At 57.2% G+C, this 19,773-nt stretch overlaps 1 protein-coding gene across 2 annotated transcripts in view; it reads right to left on the bottom strand.

Moving 5' to 3' along the window:
* Positions 1-7,208: 7,208 nt before the first annotated feature.
* Positions 7,209-19,773, bottom strand: part of STX8 (syntaxin 8) — a 237,998-nt gene continuing 225,433 nt past the window's right edge. The window contains exon 6 of one of the 2 annotated variants that reach the window (XM_079903516.1): positions 7,209-8,247. In XM_079903516.1, coding sequence (XP_079759642.1) covers positions 8,180-8,247 — 68 coding nt within the window. In that variant the 3' untranslated portion in view covers positions 7,209-8,179. The remainder of the gene's footprint in view (positions 8,248-19,773) is intronic. The other variant, XM_079903517.1, reaches the window with a different exon arrangement.

Below are 19,773 nucleotides of genomic sequence, written 5' to 3'. Positions count from 1 at the left end.
CCCTGGGGGCATGCGGGGGGGGCGGCAGGAGCCTGTCCCAGCAGCCGTCCCCGGGGGGCCTGTGGTCTCCACCGCGCCGCCTCGGTCCCCCCCCCCCCCCCCCCCCCCCGGCTGGGAAGCCCCCGCCCAGCTGACGGGTGGGCCCAGGGCCACCCCTGAGAAGCCCGCGGAGGTGCCTGACGGAGGCGGCATCGCGCACGCGAAACCTCCCAGAGAGCCTCCTTTCTGGCAAGCTGGAAGCGGCCCCTTCATGACATTTTCCGGGGAAGGGGCACGGGCGGGGTTTACGGCAGTGACGCTATCGTGTGGTGACCTCAGCTCCCACAAGGCCCCGAGCAGTGTCCACAGCTGGGCAGGGCCTGGAGCAAGGCCGTTGCGCCCGGCGGGGGAGGGGGCTGGCGTGCCCGAGCCGCGGGCTGGCAGGGGCAGAACCGCTAGGGTGCGGGGGCCGAGGAAGCCGGGGCCAGTGCCTGCCGCGGCCCTCACTCCTGGCTCCCCCAGAGTAGGGACAGAGGCCGCTAAGCTGGGGAAGCCTGCTGGGGCCACGCGCCGGGGCTGCCTACCTGGCTGTCCTGGTACTGCCCGGCAGCACCTTGCCCACTCCTTTCTGGTGGCCCCCGAAGATGGCCTGTCGCCTGGGGGCGCCCGCTGCACTGGCCGCACACTGCAGTCGAGGCCCGGCTCCTCTGTCAGGAATTGGGTTTCATCTTCCCTGCTGGAGTCTGGCCGCTCAGAGGGATCAGACCAAGGATGACGCTCGGGCCCCGTGGTCTGGCTTCCCTGCTTCGGCCCCCATCGCCCCTGCCATTTACCGCGCACCCGCCCTGTGCCAGGCACTTTAGCCTTGCGCTCTCCGGTTAGCTTCGTAGCAGCCCTGAGAGACGGGTTCTCACCCCCAGTGTCCCCGTGCAGATAAGTGGCAGAGCCGGGCTGTCTGATCCTCCGCGGTTCCCTCGCAGGCCACAGGGGGTGCTTCTGGGTGAGTCACCCCTGAGATGCTGGCCCTGGTGATGGCATCAGGCCTGGAGCACAGAGATCAGGAAGTGGGGGCAGGGATGGGCACGGTTACATCTTCAGAGGTGGCAGCCAGGGCCATGGGTGAGGCCGGGTGTAAAGTGACCCCGGGGCAGCCCCTGGAAGCCCCAGATGGCGGGCAGGCAGGCAGGCCATGGCTGATCCTAAGGTGGAGGGAGACAGGCTGCCTGGGGGTGTTTGGAGGGATTCCAGAGATGCCCCCAGGGGCAGGGGGAAGACAGAACTGCCCTGGGAAGGGGTATCTGCCTTGCCTGAATCCAAGCCCCAGGCTGGGAGTGTAGGGACCACTCCACGCAGTTGGCCCTCCAACGCTACCCAGGGTTGTCCGAGTGCACTTAGTTGGCCCACAGGCCTGGAGAGGCCCTGCCCTGCCCAGTTACCCAGCGTCTATTCATACTGGCCCGGCTTCTCTGCCCTCCGCCCAGAAGGGTCACGGCAGCCTCACCACCTCCCACCTGAGTGGGCCCGAGGCTCAGCCCCCACCATCAGGGGCCTGCACTGGTCGTCTCTGAGGCCCCTCAGGCGCTGGAGCCAGCGGCCTGCCAAGCAGCACTGCATCTTGCTTTAAATTCAACCAGCCTCCAGCCTCGCCCTCCTGCTCGCCACCCCGAGACGAACGTAGCTTGGTCTCTAGGAAATGTTAGGGAATGCCAGGGTGACCAGATCATCCAGCGTGGGGTGAAGACGCTGTTGGGGTATCAGTCCTTGCAGGCTGCCCTCCCCACTTCACGGATCCAGCCAGAGCCAGCCCACTGCTCCTCTGAATCCAGCCACCAATTGGGGGTGAGGACCCATCCTTGGGAAAGCACCCCTCTTCCTCCCCTCGCCCCCCCTCCCCGGGAGGAGATGGAAATAGGAATTGAGGTGCTCCGGCTTGTACAGTTAGGAAAGGATATAAAATGGAACTAGATTTTGAAGAGTGTATTAACCAGAGTTGTGATATTGTAGGTGTTTGAAGAAAAACATACCAGAATAGTCTTTTTAGAAAAAAAAAAAATTTCCAGGTTGCCCACTTTCTTACCTGCTGGGTGGTCTGGAGCCCCTGACAGCAGGGTCCCTGCGTTTCTGACACACAGTAATGCTATTGGGGCAGAGGGAAGTGGGGTGGATGGGGGCCCGCCCCTGGACTCACCTACAGGCTGGGGCTTCTGTCCTGAGCCAGCATCCTCAGGTCCTGGTCAGTGGGAGGCCCCTCGCGCCCGCCTGGCACTCTGCCTCCACAGTAGCTGCAGGAAATGGGCACAGACTGGCTTGGGGTTGCCCCAGGTGGGAATGAGACTGAAATCAAGGAGACCCTGAGGGATCGGGAGATGGTTCCTTTAAGAAACTGAAAAATGTTAGGGTTTCAATGCTCAAAGGACGACTGGAGAGTGGACAAACCAGACCCATGGATGGGGTTACCGGGCCACGGTTTATGGCCACAGCCAGGCCATACCCTAGGGGTATCAGAATGTGTGCTCGTGGGGCCTTGGCCCTGCCAGAACGAAGCCAGCCCCCCTCCCCAGGGCACCTCCCGTCCTCCCCCCGACTCCCTCCTACGTTCGGAGTTCTGTTCACTCAGAATTGTACATGTTTAGTTGTGACCATGACATATTGTTTGGGTCGGTGTTCCTCTCCAATGCATACTAATATATTATGGTTATTATATATGAATATATTTAATGACAAGGAGAAAGTTGTGGATTTTTTAAGTTTTTTTTTTTCTTTTTTTTTTGGTTAGAGTTGTAATGGACCCAGATGGAACTTGTAACATGGGCCCCACATGATAGAACTAAATTCAGATATCAATTAAATAAACTCTTGTACACTGTTCTGTCTCCCAGTCTTTATTGGTGGCCTGAGCTACGGGTGGTCGGCCTGTGGGGAGAGAGGATGGTGAGTCCTCAGGCCATTTAAGGAATATGGCTTCTGGTCTAAAAACTCCCCAGCACGACAGAGCCCTGGGGTTTTCACAAAGCCTGAGATGGTGCCCTAACAACCCACTAAAATAAAAAAAATTAAAACAGAAACAAAAACAGGAAAAGGGCAGCTTTGCTTGGAAGGTCCTAGGGGCGGGCTGGCTCCAAGTGCGATTTGGACAGTCTCTAGTTCAGTCCCCAAGAGACCATCCCTGGGGTCCATCCTGGCCAGTCCCCAGGGCTCCGGGTCAGGGGGCCTCCAGGGGTGGGGCAGAGTGCACCTCTGAACCTCCCCATCTGACTCAGAACCTGCAAGTAGAGTTTCTGCCTTGCACGTAACCAGTTTCTTCTATGCACAACTAAGGGGAGACTCACCAGCAGAGACAACAGGGTTAGTGACGTTCAAGACTTTTCTCAAGCCATCGCTGAGGCTTCGTTCGGCGCAGGGATGGGGCCGGGGCTGGCGCCACGCAGCCACCAGGAGCTGAGCTCGCTGGCTTTCTGGAGGCTATATTTAAACTTCCAAATGGTTGTGATTTCTCTATTAAATAAACAATTCAGTCATTAGGAACATGTTGCGTTACCATGCAAAGTGGAGCCGATCGTCACCAGGAAGCTATAATTTCTGCACCCAGCTGTTTCGAAGACAAGTCTCGGCCACGCAGCCCGCCCCCGGAAGGCACGGAAAGCCTGTTCCCGCTGCGTGGAGAGCAGGCCGAGACGCTGTTCCTGCGGCGCAGGAGGGAACAGGGCTAGCCCAGCCTCCTCAGGGGGCCCGGCTCTAGGAACGGGAGGTGTGCTCTCGGAACCAGGAGTCAAAACCCGGGTGGGTAGACCCAGGGGCGGCAGCACCGGACGCTGGGTGGGCAGGGACAGGCTACAGGCCTCAGGTGGCTGGACAGGCGGAGGCGAAAGCAAGCCTTTTCTGCAGCCTCGGGCTCCCCTCAAAGCCAGTTCAGACCCAGCTGGACTATTTGCAGGATTTAAGACATCTGCCAAAACAGGAAATCAGCCAGCTTGCTGCCAAGTCCTGATCCAAGGTGGTTGGAAAAGTCCACTTTAGAGACCGGAATGCCGAGGTACGAGGAAACCGAGAGACTCCCATCAGGGACCCGGGGGCCAGCAGAGTCTAGTCAAAAATCCAAACCCCGCTGGAGGAGAGTTCCCCGGCGTCTGGCTGGCTCTCGGGGAGGCTCCCGCATTCGTAAATCCCTACCGTCTGGCCAGAGACAGCGCCTGGGGATGGGGGCTGCCGGCTCACGGCAGAGACGCACCTAGGTTTCCGATTCTGTTGAACAGATAGCTCTGTCTATATTCTTTTGAGACTAAATAAAGACGTTTAAGAAATACGCCAAGAAAAACTAGGCGTGGAAGGACGGACAGGGACTTCCCTGGTGGCGCAGTGGTTAAGAATCCGCCTGCCAGCACAGGCGACAGGGGTTCGAGCCCTGGTCCAGGAAGATCCCACATGCCGCAGAGCAACTAAGCCTGTGAGCTGCAAAGAAGAGTAGCCCCTGCTCGCCGCAACTAGAGAAAGCCCGTGCACAGCGACGAAGACCCAACGCACCCAAAAATAAAATTTAAAAAAAGGATGGACAGAGCCAGTGTGAGAAATAAAGCAATGAGTTAATCCATCCAAATACTCTATCAGACTGGAGACTCAACAGGACAGCAAGTCACTTCTGGAAAGAGGCAAATGCTTTCTGTTACTGGCATGGAGGTGGGAGAACTCTGAAGCCATAAGAAGCAATTAGAGGAAAGACGAGTCTTGGCCCACTTTTCAAAATAAAGGGGGGAAAACCGCACTTACCTTCAGCAGGGCTAGGCTAGAAAACCCAACTAGATAAAAGATGATCTTTCACTAATCTACACAAAGAACTCTCGGTATAAGCCCGGAACTGGGGAGGCAGGAGTACCAGCTACAGGCCGGCTGGTGGTTCTCAGAGCACTGGTCAGGAGAGAACCTGACAGTCCTTGGAGCAGAGGGACAGTCGGGAATCCTGCAGCAGCCCCGTGCGAGGAGGGTCCAGGGCTCTGCCGGGAGCGCAGCGGAGTGTCCTGGGGCTAATGAAAACTAAGGTTTGGTTACAGTTATTAATTATAATGACATTTCAGTAGAACAAAAGTACCCGTCGTAACCAGGTATCTGGATTTCTTTATATAGTATCCAGACTTTAAATGCTTCTAATTAATCATCAGTTCAGTTAAACAGTACTTATGACGTTATTTTAATAAAGTTTACTTTCATCGAAAACGCACCCAAGGTGACGGGTCGTGCCTCTCTTCCCTACGCTTGGGGTACTACTAACTAACTGCTCACACCACCGATCCAGAGCCCTGCCGGCCGCCTGGCACCTTGGGCCTGACGCCATTGAAGGGGGAAACCAGGCCTGGCCAAACCCAGCTGGAAAATGCCACAGGACCCCAGGGTGGCTCCTGATGTAACAGCAGACCCCGAGTGGTCCATCCCAGCCGCTCGCGATGCCTCGGCAATTTGGGGCTGCCCCTCAGTTCAGAGTGGGGTGGGTATCTCCCAAAGGGGGAGCCTCCCTGCCCGGCACCACCCCAGGCCTGGACGGCAGGTCCTCAGGGTCTCACCCGACCAGCTTCTTACCCCTCCCCTGCCTGCAGGTCCAGGTCACCCGGCTAGGAAGGGCTGGGCCACGCCCACAGCCCACTCAGTCGAAAGAACAGAAGCGGCCGTGTGCGCACATCAGCTGAGTGTTTGGCTCGGAAAGGCCTTTCGTGTGGCCGAGCCAGGCCGCCGTGGCTCTGGTTCAGAGACCCCCCACGAGTTGCCGGGGCTCCATGCTGAGCAAGGGGAGGTGAGAAAGTCAAACAGCCCTTCAGCGCCCCCTCCCGTGAGCCCCAAAGTGGGGGGCTCCAAGGAGACGCTGTTTATACAGATTTGGGGTTTGGCACAAGACTGAACGATGTGCTCTGCGGATACCTGATCTTCCACTGGGGGATCCGCTAGCAACCGCCCTGCCCCCGCGGAAAGTGCCTCCCAGGGCGCCTGGCCCCCGTCCGGCCCGGCTCCTTCGGGAGCACAGCGCCTTGGTTCCCGACACAAGCCTGCCTTCGTGTTCTCTCCTGTGCTTCCCCGTCCCGACCCCCGACAGCGTGTCTCCTGCTCACGGCTGCCCCGCTCCTGCCCTCGTCCCTGGGCCACCGCCAGTCTGAACATGGCTCCCAGGGCCTCGGCTGCTCTGCACGTGCTGGCAGCCCTGGAGGTCAGCGGGCACCGGGTCGGAAGCAGGGGGTAGGATCCTCGAGCCCTGGATGCGGAGGCCACCCGGGCCGGGGGGCGGCTGTAGGGTTGGGGTAGAGGGAGAACCCGCTGTCAGCTGAGGCCCTCGGGGTGCTCCGTGCTGCCACGTGCTGGCTCACCCGACCCTCGCAGTCAGCCCCGGAGGCAGGAAGCTGTGTTCTCCCCATTTTCTGGAGGAGGAAACGGAGGCACGGAAGGGTATCTGGCTCGCGCTCGCGCTGCTGGCGAGGGGCGTGGCTGTCAGCGGGCGGCACTGCCTAGTTCAGGCTCTCTGCCTCTGGGTGCCTCCCGGTCCTCTCGCTGAGCAGATCAGGTGAGTCCAGCCAGGGAGCTGCGAGCAGAGGCGACGGCTTCCCTTCTGGGCAGCGCGTTCCCAGAGTCCCCTTTCTTCTGCCACAGCCCGCGTGGCTGTCCCAGCAGCCCGGGTCTGGGCCCCCAGCCGACTTGCGTGGACGGGCAGCAGGAGGGAGGCTCCGACGCTGGGGATGGAGTGAGGTTGTTCGGATTTGGGTGACTGTGACTGCAGCGCCGTCCCAGCTGGCCCGGAGCGGAGTCCAGGGCTAGACCACCTCCCAGAAGAGTGCCGCGTGTCACCGCCACACACACACCAGGTGGCAGCGGGGCTGCCCAGGTGGCCTGGAAGTGACCTGGCCCCTCTAGCGGGGAGCTGCTGGGAATAGGGTCACCCAGCCTTTGCGGCGACTTACAACTGACCAAGCACAGAACCTTGACTCCCCTGACGGAGGCCTGGGGTCTGGAGCCAGGTCTTCGCTGTGCGCTGGAGTCTCCGGGTCGCCAGGCTGCAGCGCGGTCCTCCTGGTGCCTATCTTGGCTCCCCGGGGAGGGAGGATGCGGTGAGATGGGTCAGGTCACGCCTTCTGGAGAGCAGCCGCCCACAGTCTCTAGGAAATCCACAGGAGACCCCCCAGGACTCCCCTCCCAGCTGCCCGATCTCTCCTCTTCCAGGGAAATCTTGTGCTTGGAAACTGCCCTAGTTTCTTATCACCAATTCTTTCCCCTGGAGCCACAGAGCGTAAAGCATGGCCCGCCGGCCCGGCCCGCCTTCCGCTTGGCCAGGAGGGAGGGTACGAAGCTTGGCCCTCTGCCCCTTCCAACCCAGACTCACCGCCGCTCCCGCGGGCCTGGCACCCTTCGCAGGCCTAGCCCATGCGTCTGCCCTTGCCATCACGCACGTGCACACGTGTGCAGCGTGTGCAGTACACACACACACGCAAGGTTGTCAGGGCCAGTTTAGGAGCCAAATAAAGGTACTGTTCTCCTCCCTGCATAATCACACCTTCCTCTGAACCCTGAACGGTACCTTCCTGCCCGATCAGATGCATCAGACTTGATTCCGGCTGCGTACAGGACGTTTCAGCCTGGGAAGATGGGGTTACTACACCGAGAGGGGGAAACAAGAACATGCTTCTGGGTCTGAAGGTGGTTCCTAAAGCAGAGTCCTGAGCTATTTCACCAGGAGGAGTGGCGAGCCCTGGGGGGGGGACACGGGCAGTGAGGCGGGCGGCAGTTGCCCAGAGACACGTGCCTGCGCGTGTCTCCTTCCTCCCTCCTGGACACACGTGGCCTTGTCTGTTCACTGGTCTCCCACATGGGCACGACTTCCCCGAGCAGACTAGACACTCGAGGTCACAAGCTGCGTAGGAATTCGGCATCGTCCCCCCAGGGAGCCCAGCACGCTGAGGGGTGGCCGGAATCCATCAGCAGCCACAGGGCAGTGACCACTGAGGGACCCTGGGCTAGCAGCCCAATGACCAAGGCCGAACCCACGAGGGCCACACTGCCCAATACCCCGGCAGCTCCCTGGAGCTGCCACACGATCTGCCTTTGCTGAAGCAACGCACGTCAGGAGGTCAGAGCTTTGGGGGTATTTATTGAGTGGCTTTCGGGCAGCAAGAGGATGCTGAACTTGACTCCATCACCGGCAGGTGTCCCAGCTGTGGTCCCTTGACGGCCACTAGTCAGTAGGCCAGACTGCAACGACCACAATAGCCACGAGCAGCAACAGAATCACCATTATCATCCCTGAAAAACAGAAGCATACGAGACCCCCTATGAGGACTCACACCAGACGAGCGTCACCCATCCCGTGAGGTCTCTTCTGGGAGACAGTGGATGCAGCTCTCCAGGGAGCCCCGGTGTGGGGGGCTGTCAGCGGCCTCTGGTTGTGCAGGCTGGAGGCTGCGGAAGGGAGGGGCTCCAGGGACACCGGAGAGTTGCCGTCTCGCCACCTCGAGAGCTGTGCCGGAAAAGTGCCCGCGTTCCTGACCTGCTGGGGCCTCCCCTTTCAGCCCCCCGCTCCGGCTTCTGTGCACAGCTCAGCCCCGTTTTCTGTTTGCATTGACGAGGCCTTGATAAAGCAAAGGGCTTGGTGTCTATGAAGAAATACTGATTCTAGAATCCATTTTCTCCCCTATCCACATGGCTTCAGCTTTCCTTCTTGAGCCCAAGATACTTGGCACCCCTCTGTAAAAAATTCTGAGAAACACTTTAAGTTTTTTTATATTAACACTTTCTAGTTTTACTTCCTCAACTTCTTGTCTGCGGACCACAAAGGAGAGCATCGGCCCTCCCGGCCAGTCTGCTCCCTGTGTCCAGCTCTGCCCGCCAAGCCCGCCCCGTCTCCCCCAGCTGACGCGGCTGGACTCACCACGCCCATCCCTGCAACGCTGATGGAGAGGGAGGGCCCAGGAGGACTCGGCCCCTTCCCCCGACGCGCTCGCTGCCTTCCACGCTGACTTCCCTGGTGGGTGATGGGCCTCCTGCACCCCGGAGGCCAGCACGGTGGTGGCGTATCAGACACAGGGCCCGGCCACGATGGCGCAAGCGCTCGCTAAATGAAGGCCCCGAGAGCGGAGTGAGGAGATGAGGTGAAGCACGTGAAAATGCTCTACGAGTAACAGGGGAGTCAGGGTCACGTGGCTGTTTGGCCACCAGGACTGCCCACCTCAGACTGAGGAGCTGTTTCGGGAAAGCTCAGGGTCCCCAGAGTTCAGCAGCTTATTCTCTTACAGCAAGCCGTTAACGTTATCGATCTTATTGGCTACCAGATAACCACTGGCCACGTCAGGCTTCCAGAGCTTAAGAGCCACATGTGGCCAATGGCTACCCTATCAGACAGACACCAGAGAACATCTCCATCTTCACAGAAAGTTCTGCTGGACAGAATGGACACAACGTGTGGAGTTCGGATGATTCTATTTACGGCTGCATCGCCAGCTTTCTGCAACGGTGCCTGGTGTGGAGACTTAAGACACAATCGTTGAATGAATGAGTGAACAGCCGCTCAAGGTGTTTTCGACACTCACGCCACACTTGGACAGCTCCCCACGTTGGGAATTCTGCTTCCCCTTCTTCTTGAGTCAGTTTTGTTAAATTATATTTTTCTGGGAAATTGCCCATTTTTTCTGAGTGTCCAAAAGTACTGGTATAAGAGTGTTCATTATATTCTCCTATAATTTAAACACTGCTGTATCTCAGTCCTTTTTATTTCTCACACCACCTGTTCATGCATCCATTTTTTTCCTCTAGCCTTGCCACAAGTGTGCCTCTTTCTTAAAAATATTTATTTATTTTGGGCTACATTGGGTCTTCGTTGCTGCACGTGGGCCTTCTCTAGTTGCAGCGAGCGGGGGCTACTCTTCATCACAGTGCTCAGGCTTCTCATATGCAGTGGCTTCTCTTGTTGCGGAGCACGGGCTCTAGGCGTGCAGGCTTCAGTAGCTGTGGCACGCAGGCTCAGTAGTTGTGGCGCACGGGCTCCACGGCATGTGGGATCTTCCCGGACCAGGGCTCAAACCCACGTCCCCTGCGTTGGCAGGCGGATTCTTAACCACTGCGCCACCAGGGAAGTCCCTTGTGCTCTGCTTTATATAACCCATGAGCTAAGAGTGGTTTTTGTATTTTTACCGGGTTGTCAAAAAAGAAAAAGGAGATGCGTCACACTGTCTGGGGTCTGCAAAGCCTAACGCATTCACTGGCTGGCCTTTCACAGAATCTACCGACCCTGTTCTGTGTCACTGTGGCCACGGATGGTCTCACTTAGGTGCTGGTCTCTGGCTCTCCCTCCATTTCTTTCATCTGGGATTTCCTTTCTTCCTTGTAAATTCAGCCATCCGTTAACGCTCTAGGGGGGGTTGTAATATTTCATCTAGCATTTCAAGATGCTTGTAGTAAGGCGGTGGGGGTGTGTGTGGCTGTTGAGTGAACATTCTCTCAGTCCACCTTCTTGCCAGAGCAGAAGAACACATCTTTTCATTCATTTCTGCCTCCAGAAACATCTCCAGGCTGACCGAAGGCTCCCCCTGGGCAGGAATCCCACTGTTTCTTGGCCGGGGGCAAGGTTTAGATTGTGCAACCTTTTTCCTTAAAAAACAGTGAAAACGAGGGAAGCAGACAGACCGAGGTGAAGCGTCAGGGGCCACTGCTGGCCCTCCGGAGCCCAGGCTTATCCTAAAGCCAAGGGGGAGGACTGCGTTTCTGAGGAAAGGGGAGAAGACGGGCTCAGGAAGAAGTCCTGCCGCCGACGCTCAGCCAGGATTGGGGCTGGGAGGGCGCGTGGGGCTGAGAGGCTGCCTGTGCGGCCCGGGTTCCGGACCAAGGCTGCGATGGCCCAAGGGGAGGCCCATATGAGTGGCCCTGAATTTTCAAATCAGGGCGATTATGAGAAAAGCAGGACAAAGAAATCGAGAGCGGTAACTGGCTGGGAAGGAGCAACCATACATCGGGTTTGAGTTTCTACGCATGGTCCGATGGAAGCAGCCTCAGGCATCGTAGTCACCACCATCTCCTGCTTGGGTCACTGCAAGCACTGACCAGCCGCTCCCTTTACCCAATCCTTTCCCCACAATTGAGCTGGAATGGAAATCAGATCAGGTTGCTTCGTGGCTCAAAACGGTCCAACGGCTTAGAATCCCCACTCCTCATGGCATTTGAAGGCCCTGCGTCATCTGCCCCCTGCGACCCGTGAAGCCACACGGTGTCCTGTGCTCGGGCCATCCTGACTTCGGTTCTTCCAACGTGCCCTGCACCCTCCTGCCTCCCGGCCTGGACCCGTGCTGTCTTTCCTGCCCCTCTCAGTCTAATCCCTGTTCATCCTCCAAAACTCAGCATCAGTTTCCCATCCTCCAGGAACTCCTTCGTGACCTGCAATGGACCGTGTTCCTTCTGTCTCTGCAGTGACCCTTCTTCAACCACGATTTGGGTCCTCAGTCAGTTACTATCTACATCCGCCACTGGCACGTGAGCGTCTATGGCAGGGACTGTGTTCACCACCACGTCCCCTGTGCCTGGGGCAGGGCCTGGCACACGGAAGAGGCACGAGACATTCTTTTTGCTATAAACCAATAAATGCGTTGAGTATCTGGAAGGACCATCAGGCACCAACGAGAAGGACACAGAAGAGGTAAAGCAACGGGGAGAGCGGAGCTAGGAAAACGCGTTGAGTCCAAGAGAAAGATGGTCAATCCCAATTACAAACCCCGCAGAGACCCCAGGGGGATGGGGAAAAGCTCCCGCACTTCGGAGACGGTTCACAGCGCCGCGTGGGCTGTGTGGAGGCCCTACGGGAACCATCGTCAATACGGTGATTCCTCTTTCAGCCGCTGATTATTGTACCACGGAAACCGTGAGTTCTACAAATGGTGCCACAGGAAAGGTACGACGGGGTCCACAAGACCTGTGAAACATGAAACGCCCTTCACCTGCTGGCACCAGAGACCGTAACTTGATAATATGTGATAAACTTGGTTTCTTGTCCAAAGATGAAAAGTGGGACTTTGAGATCAACGACAAATAAGACAGTTCAAACCCTTTCGGAGCAAACAGGGGTCCTCTGGGTAGGAGGTTTCCAGCAGGTTTAAGTAAACCGGGGTGCGCGCAGGGTCAACTGAGGAAGTTATTCTGAGGAGGCAGGTGACAGGGATGAGCCAAAGCCAGCTGCAGCCCTGTGGATTCTTTTGGGTCAAAGAGTAGAGCTTGGGCTTTTCTGGGATGTGAACACAGCTCTAGCACCTTCCTTGAATGGAGTCTCTCCCCTCTGAAGGACGCTTCGGAAAGAGAAACCAAGGGTCTTTTCAAAGCCAGGGAGAGCTGAGCCACGGCGTGCGTGGACTGTTCAAAGCGGGCCAGGTTGCCTTGCTCGAGTCTCAGCAACAGGTAATTCTTGTCTGTTTTTTTATGAGGAAACTGAAGTTCTAGAAAACTAACTCTCTTACCTAATGCCCCACAGCTGGTGAGAGGAAGAGCTGGGATTGGAATCCAGGTGGGATGGAGCCCTCGGGCCAGGCTCTTACCCTTTCTTACCCCTGGGGCCCGTCTTAGGGGTGGGGGTGGGGATCCTGATTCCCGACACAGCACGGGGTTTATTGGAGAGAGAGAGAGAGGCCCAGGTGTCTTTGGGCTGGAAAACTGAGATAAAGAGTTTCTTCTCTTTTTTTTTTCCTTTTCCCATTTCTTTCCTTCTTCCTTTGGGCAACTTTTTATAGTGGGAAAATTGAAACAAATACAAGAGCAGACGGGAGAGTCTAAGGAGCTGTGATGAGCTCTCACCACTCAGCTTTAACAGGGGTGGGCTCGTGGCCGATCTGGTTTCATCTATACCCCCACCCGCTCCCTGTCCCTGGTGTATGTTTTGGAAGCAACTCCCACACGTTTCATCTACAGATACTTCAGTAAGTATCACCAAAAGGCATCATCAGAAAATCCACCACACCACCACCACGCAAAACACAGAGGGATTGCTATTCCTTAAAGACAGAGGCAGGGAAGAGCCCCCAACACTTCAGATATAGGAAGGTAGTTCCAGCTTAGAGGACGAGGGAGACCAAGCCACCGATGGCCACTGGCCACGGGAAGAACAGGAAAAGCATTCCGTCATGTGTGACAGAGAGAACTTCTTTCTCTTGCCTCAGAGTAGGGCTTAAACCTCAGGGGGTCTAGTCATCCATCCCCCGCCCCTGCCCCCGGCTAAGGAAATGTTGGACATTTCAGACCCAGGAAAGACAGTGGAACTTCTGGGAACCTACCAACTTCTGAAACAATGAATGCTCTTTGCCCCCAAACCCAGCACACAAACACCGGGCGAGGCTGCGGACGCCGGCAGCCTTCCTGCACACATCACTCAGCTCTGCGCGGGGCCTGCTGGCACCTGGCAGGGCGGATTTTCCCTTCCAATCCCCAAGTGCCCCTTTCAGGGGCAGGCCTGGGATGCCAGACTTCCAAGAGTGGGAAAAAACCGTCCGTTTCCTTTGGTCAGTTTACCAGGTAAGTATTACTCAACCACTTATAATATTTACAAGTCCAGCTCATGGCAATTACCAAAAGATGTAAGAAAAACTCCTTTGCAAACAGGGAAAGGATGTGAAACACGGTCTCTCAGGGACAGTGTTGTGTTTGCTGAAGATTGTCCATCGGGATTCATGGTCCATATTTTTTCCAGTGAAACACTGGAAACCAGCAAATTACGGAGGCTGTGATGCCAACACCTCTGCCACAGTGGAGTGTGGGTAACGGCTCCTAATGCTCACTGATGATGGGGGGGAGGAGGGGAGAGGAGGGAGGGAGGGGAGAGGGAGGGGAGGAGGAGAAGGGAGGGGAGAGGAGGAGGGGAGGGAGGGGGAGGGGAGGGAGGGGGAGGGGAGAGGAGGAGGGGAGGGAGGGGGAGGGGAGGGAGGGGGAGGGGAGAGGAGGAGGGGAGGGAGGGGGAGGGGAGGGAGGGGGAGGGGAGGGGAGGGGAGGGAGGGGGAGGGGAGGGAGGGGAGAGAGGGGGAGGGAGGGGAGGGAGGGAGGGGGAGGGGAGAGGGAGGGGAGGAGGAGAAGGGAGGGGAGAGGAGGGGGGATGGAGGGGAGAGGAGGGAGGATGGAGGGGAGAGGAGGGGGGATGGAGGGGAGAGGAGGGAGGATGGAGGGGAGAGGAGTGGGGGAGGGAGGGGAGAGGAGGGAGGGAGGGGAGAGGAGGGGGGATGGAGGGGAGAGGAGGGAGGATGGAGGGGAGAGGAGTGGGGGAGGGAGGGGAGAGGAGTGGGGGAGGGAGGGGAGAGGAGTGGGGGAGGGAGGGGGAGGGGAGGGAGGGGAGGGAGGGGGGAGGGAGGGGGAGGGGAGGGAGGGAGGGGGAGGGGAGGGAGGGGGAGGGGGGAGGGAGGGGAGGGAGGGGAGGGAGGGGAGGGAGGGGAGGGAGAGGAGTGTGGGATGGAGGGGCGAGGTGGCGGGAGGGAGGGGGATACAAAGGCCAGTTTTATGGAAGCCTTTCTATCTGGTTTTTGCTCATCACAAGGAAAGCCATACTGGCTGCCAGCTGTGGTTGGCTGTTTGGAACCAAACTGTATATCCTCCTATTGTCTGCTTTGTTCTTCACACTGGAAGGATCAGGGCCCACAAACAGCTCTCACGCAGCCTCTGAGGACCCACAGAGGACATTTAAGAAAGGCCCCGAGCTGTTTTCGCCAGCTGTGCCCATCAATACGTGGCATTTGCGTATGTATTGACCGGGTTCTCACTGATCACACAGATCTTTCTGCAGCAGGCTCCTGAGCTGAGGGAGGGAATCGCAGAAGAAGAGACAAAACTGGAATATTGGCTTTCAAAAGTTCATGTAAATGTTCCCTTTAATCCCCTTACTAGGCAAATATGCTGAGAAAAGAGTAGAGGCCGTGCAGAGACGGTGAACATATTGACATTCTGACTTTCTAACTGAAGGGCTGAAGAGTGGCAGTTTCCCTTGAGCTCCCCCCTCGGCCCACACCTGCCCGCTCGGGAGCCGTGTTTGCGTCTAGTCGGCCGCGGGGCGCGGGCACGGGCCGCCTTCCTCCAGCCCACCTGGCGACTCGGCTGGGGGCCCGCGTTTGCACAGACACAGTGCGGAGACCAGCCTCTGTTCTCTCCCTGCTCGTGAATCTATTTCACACCACAGTTCCACATTTGAATTTTCCCCAAACTGTGCTTTCATCAAAATACTGTGCAAAATCATCTCTGATTTGCTGATTCTGGTTCTTTTCTTATCTGGCACTCAGCCCATCCCGCCAGGCTCTCCTTTCTCTGCTGGCGCTGGCGGGTAAACCTTCCTCTGCGGCTCCAGCGGGCTCCCCCATCCCCTCAACAGACCTTCCACCCATCATCCTGCCTCCTCTGCTTGCACCCTCATCCCTTTCGCACCCCACCCCAGGGCGGAGTCCACTTCCTCCACAGAGACCTCTCCACCCACAGAGACCTCGCCTCCCTGGGGTCAGAGAGGCGCTCACAGCCAGGCCACTGCTCTCCAATGACTGGCCTCCATCTTTCAATTCTTATCTTACTTATTCACGCTTCTTTCCTTAGGTCACAGGGTCTCCAAAAGCAGGCACCGTGCGGTCTGATGTGGCGGAAGGGGCACTGGTTTGGGGACTCAGGGAGACCTGACTTCAAACATGTCTACTTTCTAGCTATGAAATGTCAGGCAAGTTCCTTAACTCTGAGTTTGGTTCCACCATCTGTAGAACAAGCCTAAAAATATCAACTTCCTAAGCTTGCTGCGAGGATTCAATAAAATGAAGGATATAAAACTTCTAGATCATAACTGGCGCTCCATAAATGGCGGCTGTGAGGACAGTGATCTTGACCCCGTACAACCCACGGCCCCCAACCGGTGCCTTGCGCGCGTCCGATGAGCAAGCCGGCCCCCTGGCTTAACAACAGAAATAAAAAGCCATTCGTTCCAGAAGAGAAGGAAGAGGGTCAGAAACAGGGGAACGCCTGGGTGGCATTTAGTTGAGAACCAGCCCATCTCTAGCCGAGGCCCGGGGGCGATGACGGGGGCATCCAGGAAAGGTGGGATGCGAGTATCTGGCAGCATCCCTGTCGGTTATTAGCCACAGGAAGGGCGGCTGTGCCGGGCGAAACACTGGCTGTGGGCACCAGGCGAGAGAAGCCACGGGAAAGTGAAATGTGAAAGGCCTTGGAGGAAGGGCAGGGCAAGGGTGTGCGCTGAGGACAGGGTTGCCGGCAGCAGAGGGAGACGGTGAAAGCACGCCCAAAGGGGGACCCAGACGGTGTGCAGGGGCCCAAGGGAGCTCCAGAGACGTGCCCAACATCGGGAGACATCCCGCCACGCGGGGGGATGGGCAGAGCGGGACTCGGGGGCCGGGGAGCCTGGACACTCTAGCTGTGGTGGCACGAATGATGATGATGATGATGAAAATGACAGCACGGCAAGAAGTACAAACGTCAGAGCTCCCGTTCTGCCACCGGGCACACGTGCTCAGATCCCAATATTCTTCTCACCGTCGGGCAGGGAGCTGGTAGAACAACAATTTCCCCCAGTCTCTGCGTGAGAAAGTCGGGGCTCAGGGGTGAATGAGAGCCCGTGAGGGCGGGAGGAGCCGCAGGACCGGCTGGGACGGAGCGTCAGGGTGGGAGGAGGCAACCTGGGGGCCCTCGGAGGTCCTGCTGCGCGAGGGGGAATGCCAGGGCTTGTGAGCCAGCCGTGATGGCGCAGCCCCTCAGAGAAATCCATCAGAGGGCAAAGAACATGCCTAGGATGCGCCTGTGTTTCGGTTCTGACTGAAAACAAAGAAAACTGGAATTGTACAGATCTTAACTTTCCCAGGGCTTTATGTCACGCCGACGGAATGTGTCTGTGACGGCGTTCGTGTCTCTGCCTTTCGACAAGGTCACAGCCTACGCACACGGCGCCGGGCACAGGGAGGACCTGCCGACCCCAGCCCGGCCCCTTGCTGGCCCGTGCGAGCTGGCCGCTCGATGCCTCCGTGTTCCACGTCCACAGGGCCGACACACGTGTCCCCAGGCTGCGGGAGGGTTATGTGACGTTCCCCGGCCAAGGGCCTGGCACACACGGGTGCTGACGCTGCCTCCACTCTGGAAAGTACCAGCTTCCTGAGGGTGAGAGCTGGAGTCTTTTCCGAAATGAGTCTTTGGAGGGATGAACCTGGTTCCCCTGAGTGTGCCTGGGCTGGATTTGTGCTGGGGTGACGTGGGAAGGGGAGAGGCACCCTCCTGGCGCTGGCATCTCCCCCTGTCCTCTGAGGGCCCAGGCCCCGGATGAGCACCCCACTTCAATGCGGACAGGAGGTCCTGCTTTGTGTAAATAGAAAAACTCGACAAGAAGCAACTCTGAAGAGTAGGAAGCTGACTGGGGGGAGGAGAGCGGTGCAGAGACACATCTGGGGGCCAGAGGCAGCGCGGTTCTCAGCAGGAAGCAGGGAGGGTGACCCGAGAGGAGGTGTGGGGAGGAGGGAAAAAGGACTTGCCTAGAAACAGGAAATTAAAAAGAATTAGGACTGCAAGAGACAGGGCAGAGGAGCCGGATGGAGGCCCAGTGAAAGGCGGGCTCACGGGGTCTGGGCTCCAGGAATGAGGGCCTTGCTGGGCGTCAGGTGGCCCTGTCACAGCCATGGGAGTGGTGAGGCTGACACTCGGCTCGTGGACACCCAGCATGAGGACCTGAGAGCTCATCTCCCTGGCCCGGGGCAAATCAGGTCCCAACGGAGGGGTCAGACTTGCTGGTCAAGTGCCCTAGCCGAGGGCACCGCCCAAGCGAGTTAGATTTACCCACACCAGAACCAAACTCAACACAATCTACTGAGTCCTCATTGCGGGTCAGGTCCGACAGGGCAAAGATACACGTCATCTCTTTACGGGTCTCCCGGTCTCATGAGAAAGGCAGAAAATCGACCCACCCCTGCCTCCCCAAAACAAAACTAAAACCCCCCGCAGAAGACACCGTTCCCTGGAGGGGCTGTGTGGAGGGGCTCAGACATTACTGTTGCTTCCTGCACAGAAAGTGCTGCCTAGTTTCTAGGTCCCATCTTTGTTCTTAAAGCGTTACTCATTTCCCGTCCCTGAGATAAGTTCAGCCCGGCAACTGCCCGGCCATAATTCAACAGGATTCACCTGTAAGCAGATAACCCTTCATATCAGCAGATTATGAGTTGTCGAGTCAATCACTTAATGCCAATTCTCCGGCGCACCGACATTCGCTAAGCAACACCCTCTCACTGTGCTGCGCTGGTACCCCTGGGAATGTGAACCCGGCGAGAGTCTGGCAGAAACTCAAGTGTCTCTGAAAACACGGTCGGGAGCTCGGTTATGGACACCTTGTTCTGACAGTTCCCTCTCGATGAAGGATCAGAAGGTTTCTGTGGCTCCAGTCAGGCTATGGATTCACCATTGCAAACCCCTTCGTTCGGGCCCTACGGACTGGGAGGCACCGCCTGGCATCAATTAGGGACAACGGGCAAGGTGACAGGAAGGCGCTGCTGCTGACGTCCTAACTCAGGTAGAGAAACGCAGGGAGGGGCGGCCATCAGGAGGACGCTTTCTCAATACATCAAATGCTTACCCATCTGCTGTGTTTTGTTTAAAGCAAATCATTTGGCCAAGATGCAAAGGCTACTCGGTGGTAGATCTGAACTGAGTGTCTGCGTCTCAAACCTCAAAGGAACATATTATTGGCAGGGGAGGAAGCAGCGGCCATGGCTGTTCAACTTGCTCCTACAGGCACAGCTGGTGGGTCTAGCGGTGGAGCCAGTGAAGCGAACCAGGCTTTCTTCTCCAGGAATTTTGTGACTTTGGACTGACAGAGTTGGGGTTCAGCCACCGTCAAAGGAACGCTCCGGAGGGGTACTCTACCAACTCCGGCTGGAAGGTCCCAGGCCTGCCCATCTTCTGACCCTTCCTGAGACTTGGTTGGCCCCATCATCCCTTAGATTCTTGCAAGTAACCCAACGTCGTTCAAATAAATTACATGCTCTTTAACCTAAACGAGCCAGAGTCATTTCCCCTTACTTGTAACCAAGATCCTTCAGTAAAGACACCATCAGCGAGAACAACTGTTCGTCTCTAATTATTTGTAAAAGTATCAGAGTCACACGAGAACAATTTCGCCTTCCTGGCTGAGCGCTGGAAGGACGGTGCAAAGGCATAGCTCCCGGGAGCCTATCGTCTTGTGCTGCATCTAGCATCTTACTCTGAATGGGCCGAGGTCCCACTTGAAACAGCTGTCACCATTAAGAGACCAAACTCTTCTCTTTCACAGTCACACATCCTATCACCTTGCAAGTATCCTCTGATTCGCTAGAGATGTCCCGAGGGATCAAAGTGAAGAAAAGCTGCCCTCAAGTTCTCGGGCAAGAGGTATTTAGAGCAAAGGGCAGGGCAGGAGAGGCCCCGCTGTAAACAAGGCTAACAAGGACACCGTGGATGGGGTGAACTAGGTGTTCAGAGCCTCCCCCTTGGGGACCCCTCCTCCCCAGACACACCGTGTAGGGCCCACGGGCCGTCTGGATCCAGCAGGTCCCAGGCGAGCACACATTGTTCCTGCCACCACAGTCCTAACAAGAGCCACCTGTGCCACCATTACTGCTGCTGGGCACGCGTACCCTTTATACACGTTACACATGGAGCCGGCTCCGTCAGTGTTTAATCCGCAAATGAAACAGATGGTCCCTACTCCCGATTTGGCGAGGAAAGCAGAAACAACGCCGATGCCCTCTGGGTTCTCTCTCTCTCGGCTTCTGATTTATTTAACAAACATTGATAGAACATGTGCAGGGTACCAGG

Source organism: Stenella coeruleoalba (genome assembly GCF_951394435.1).
Source record: "Stenella coeruleoalba genome assembly, chromosome: 19".
Classification (NCBI taxonomy): domain Eukaryota; kingdom Metazoa; phylum Chordata; class Mammalia; order Artiodactyla; family Delphinidae; genus Stenella; species Stenella coeruleoalba.
This window is presented reverse-complemented; position numbering and strand designations above follow the sequence as displayed.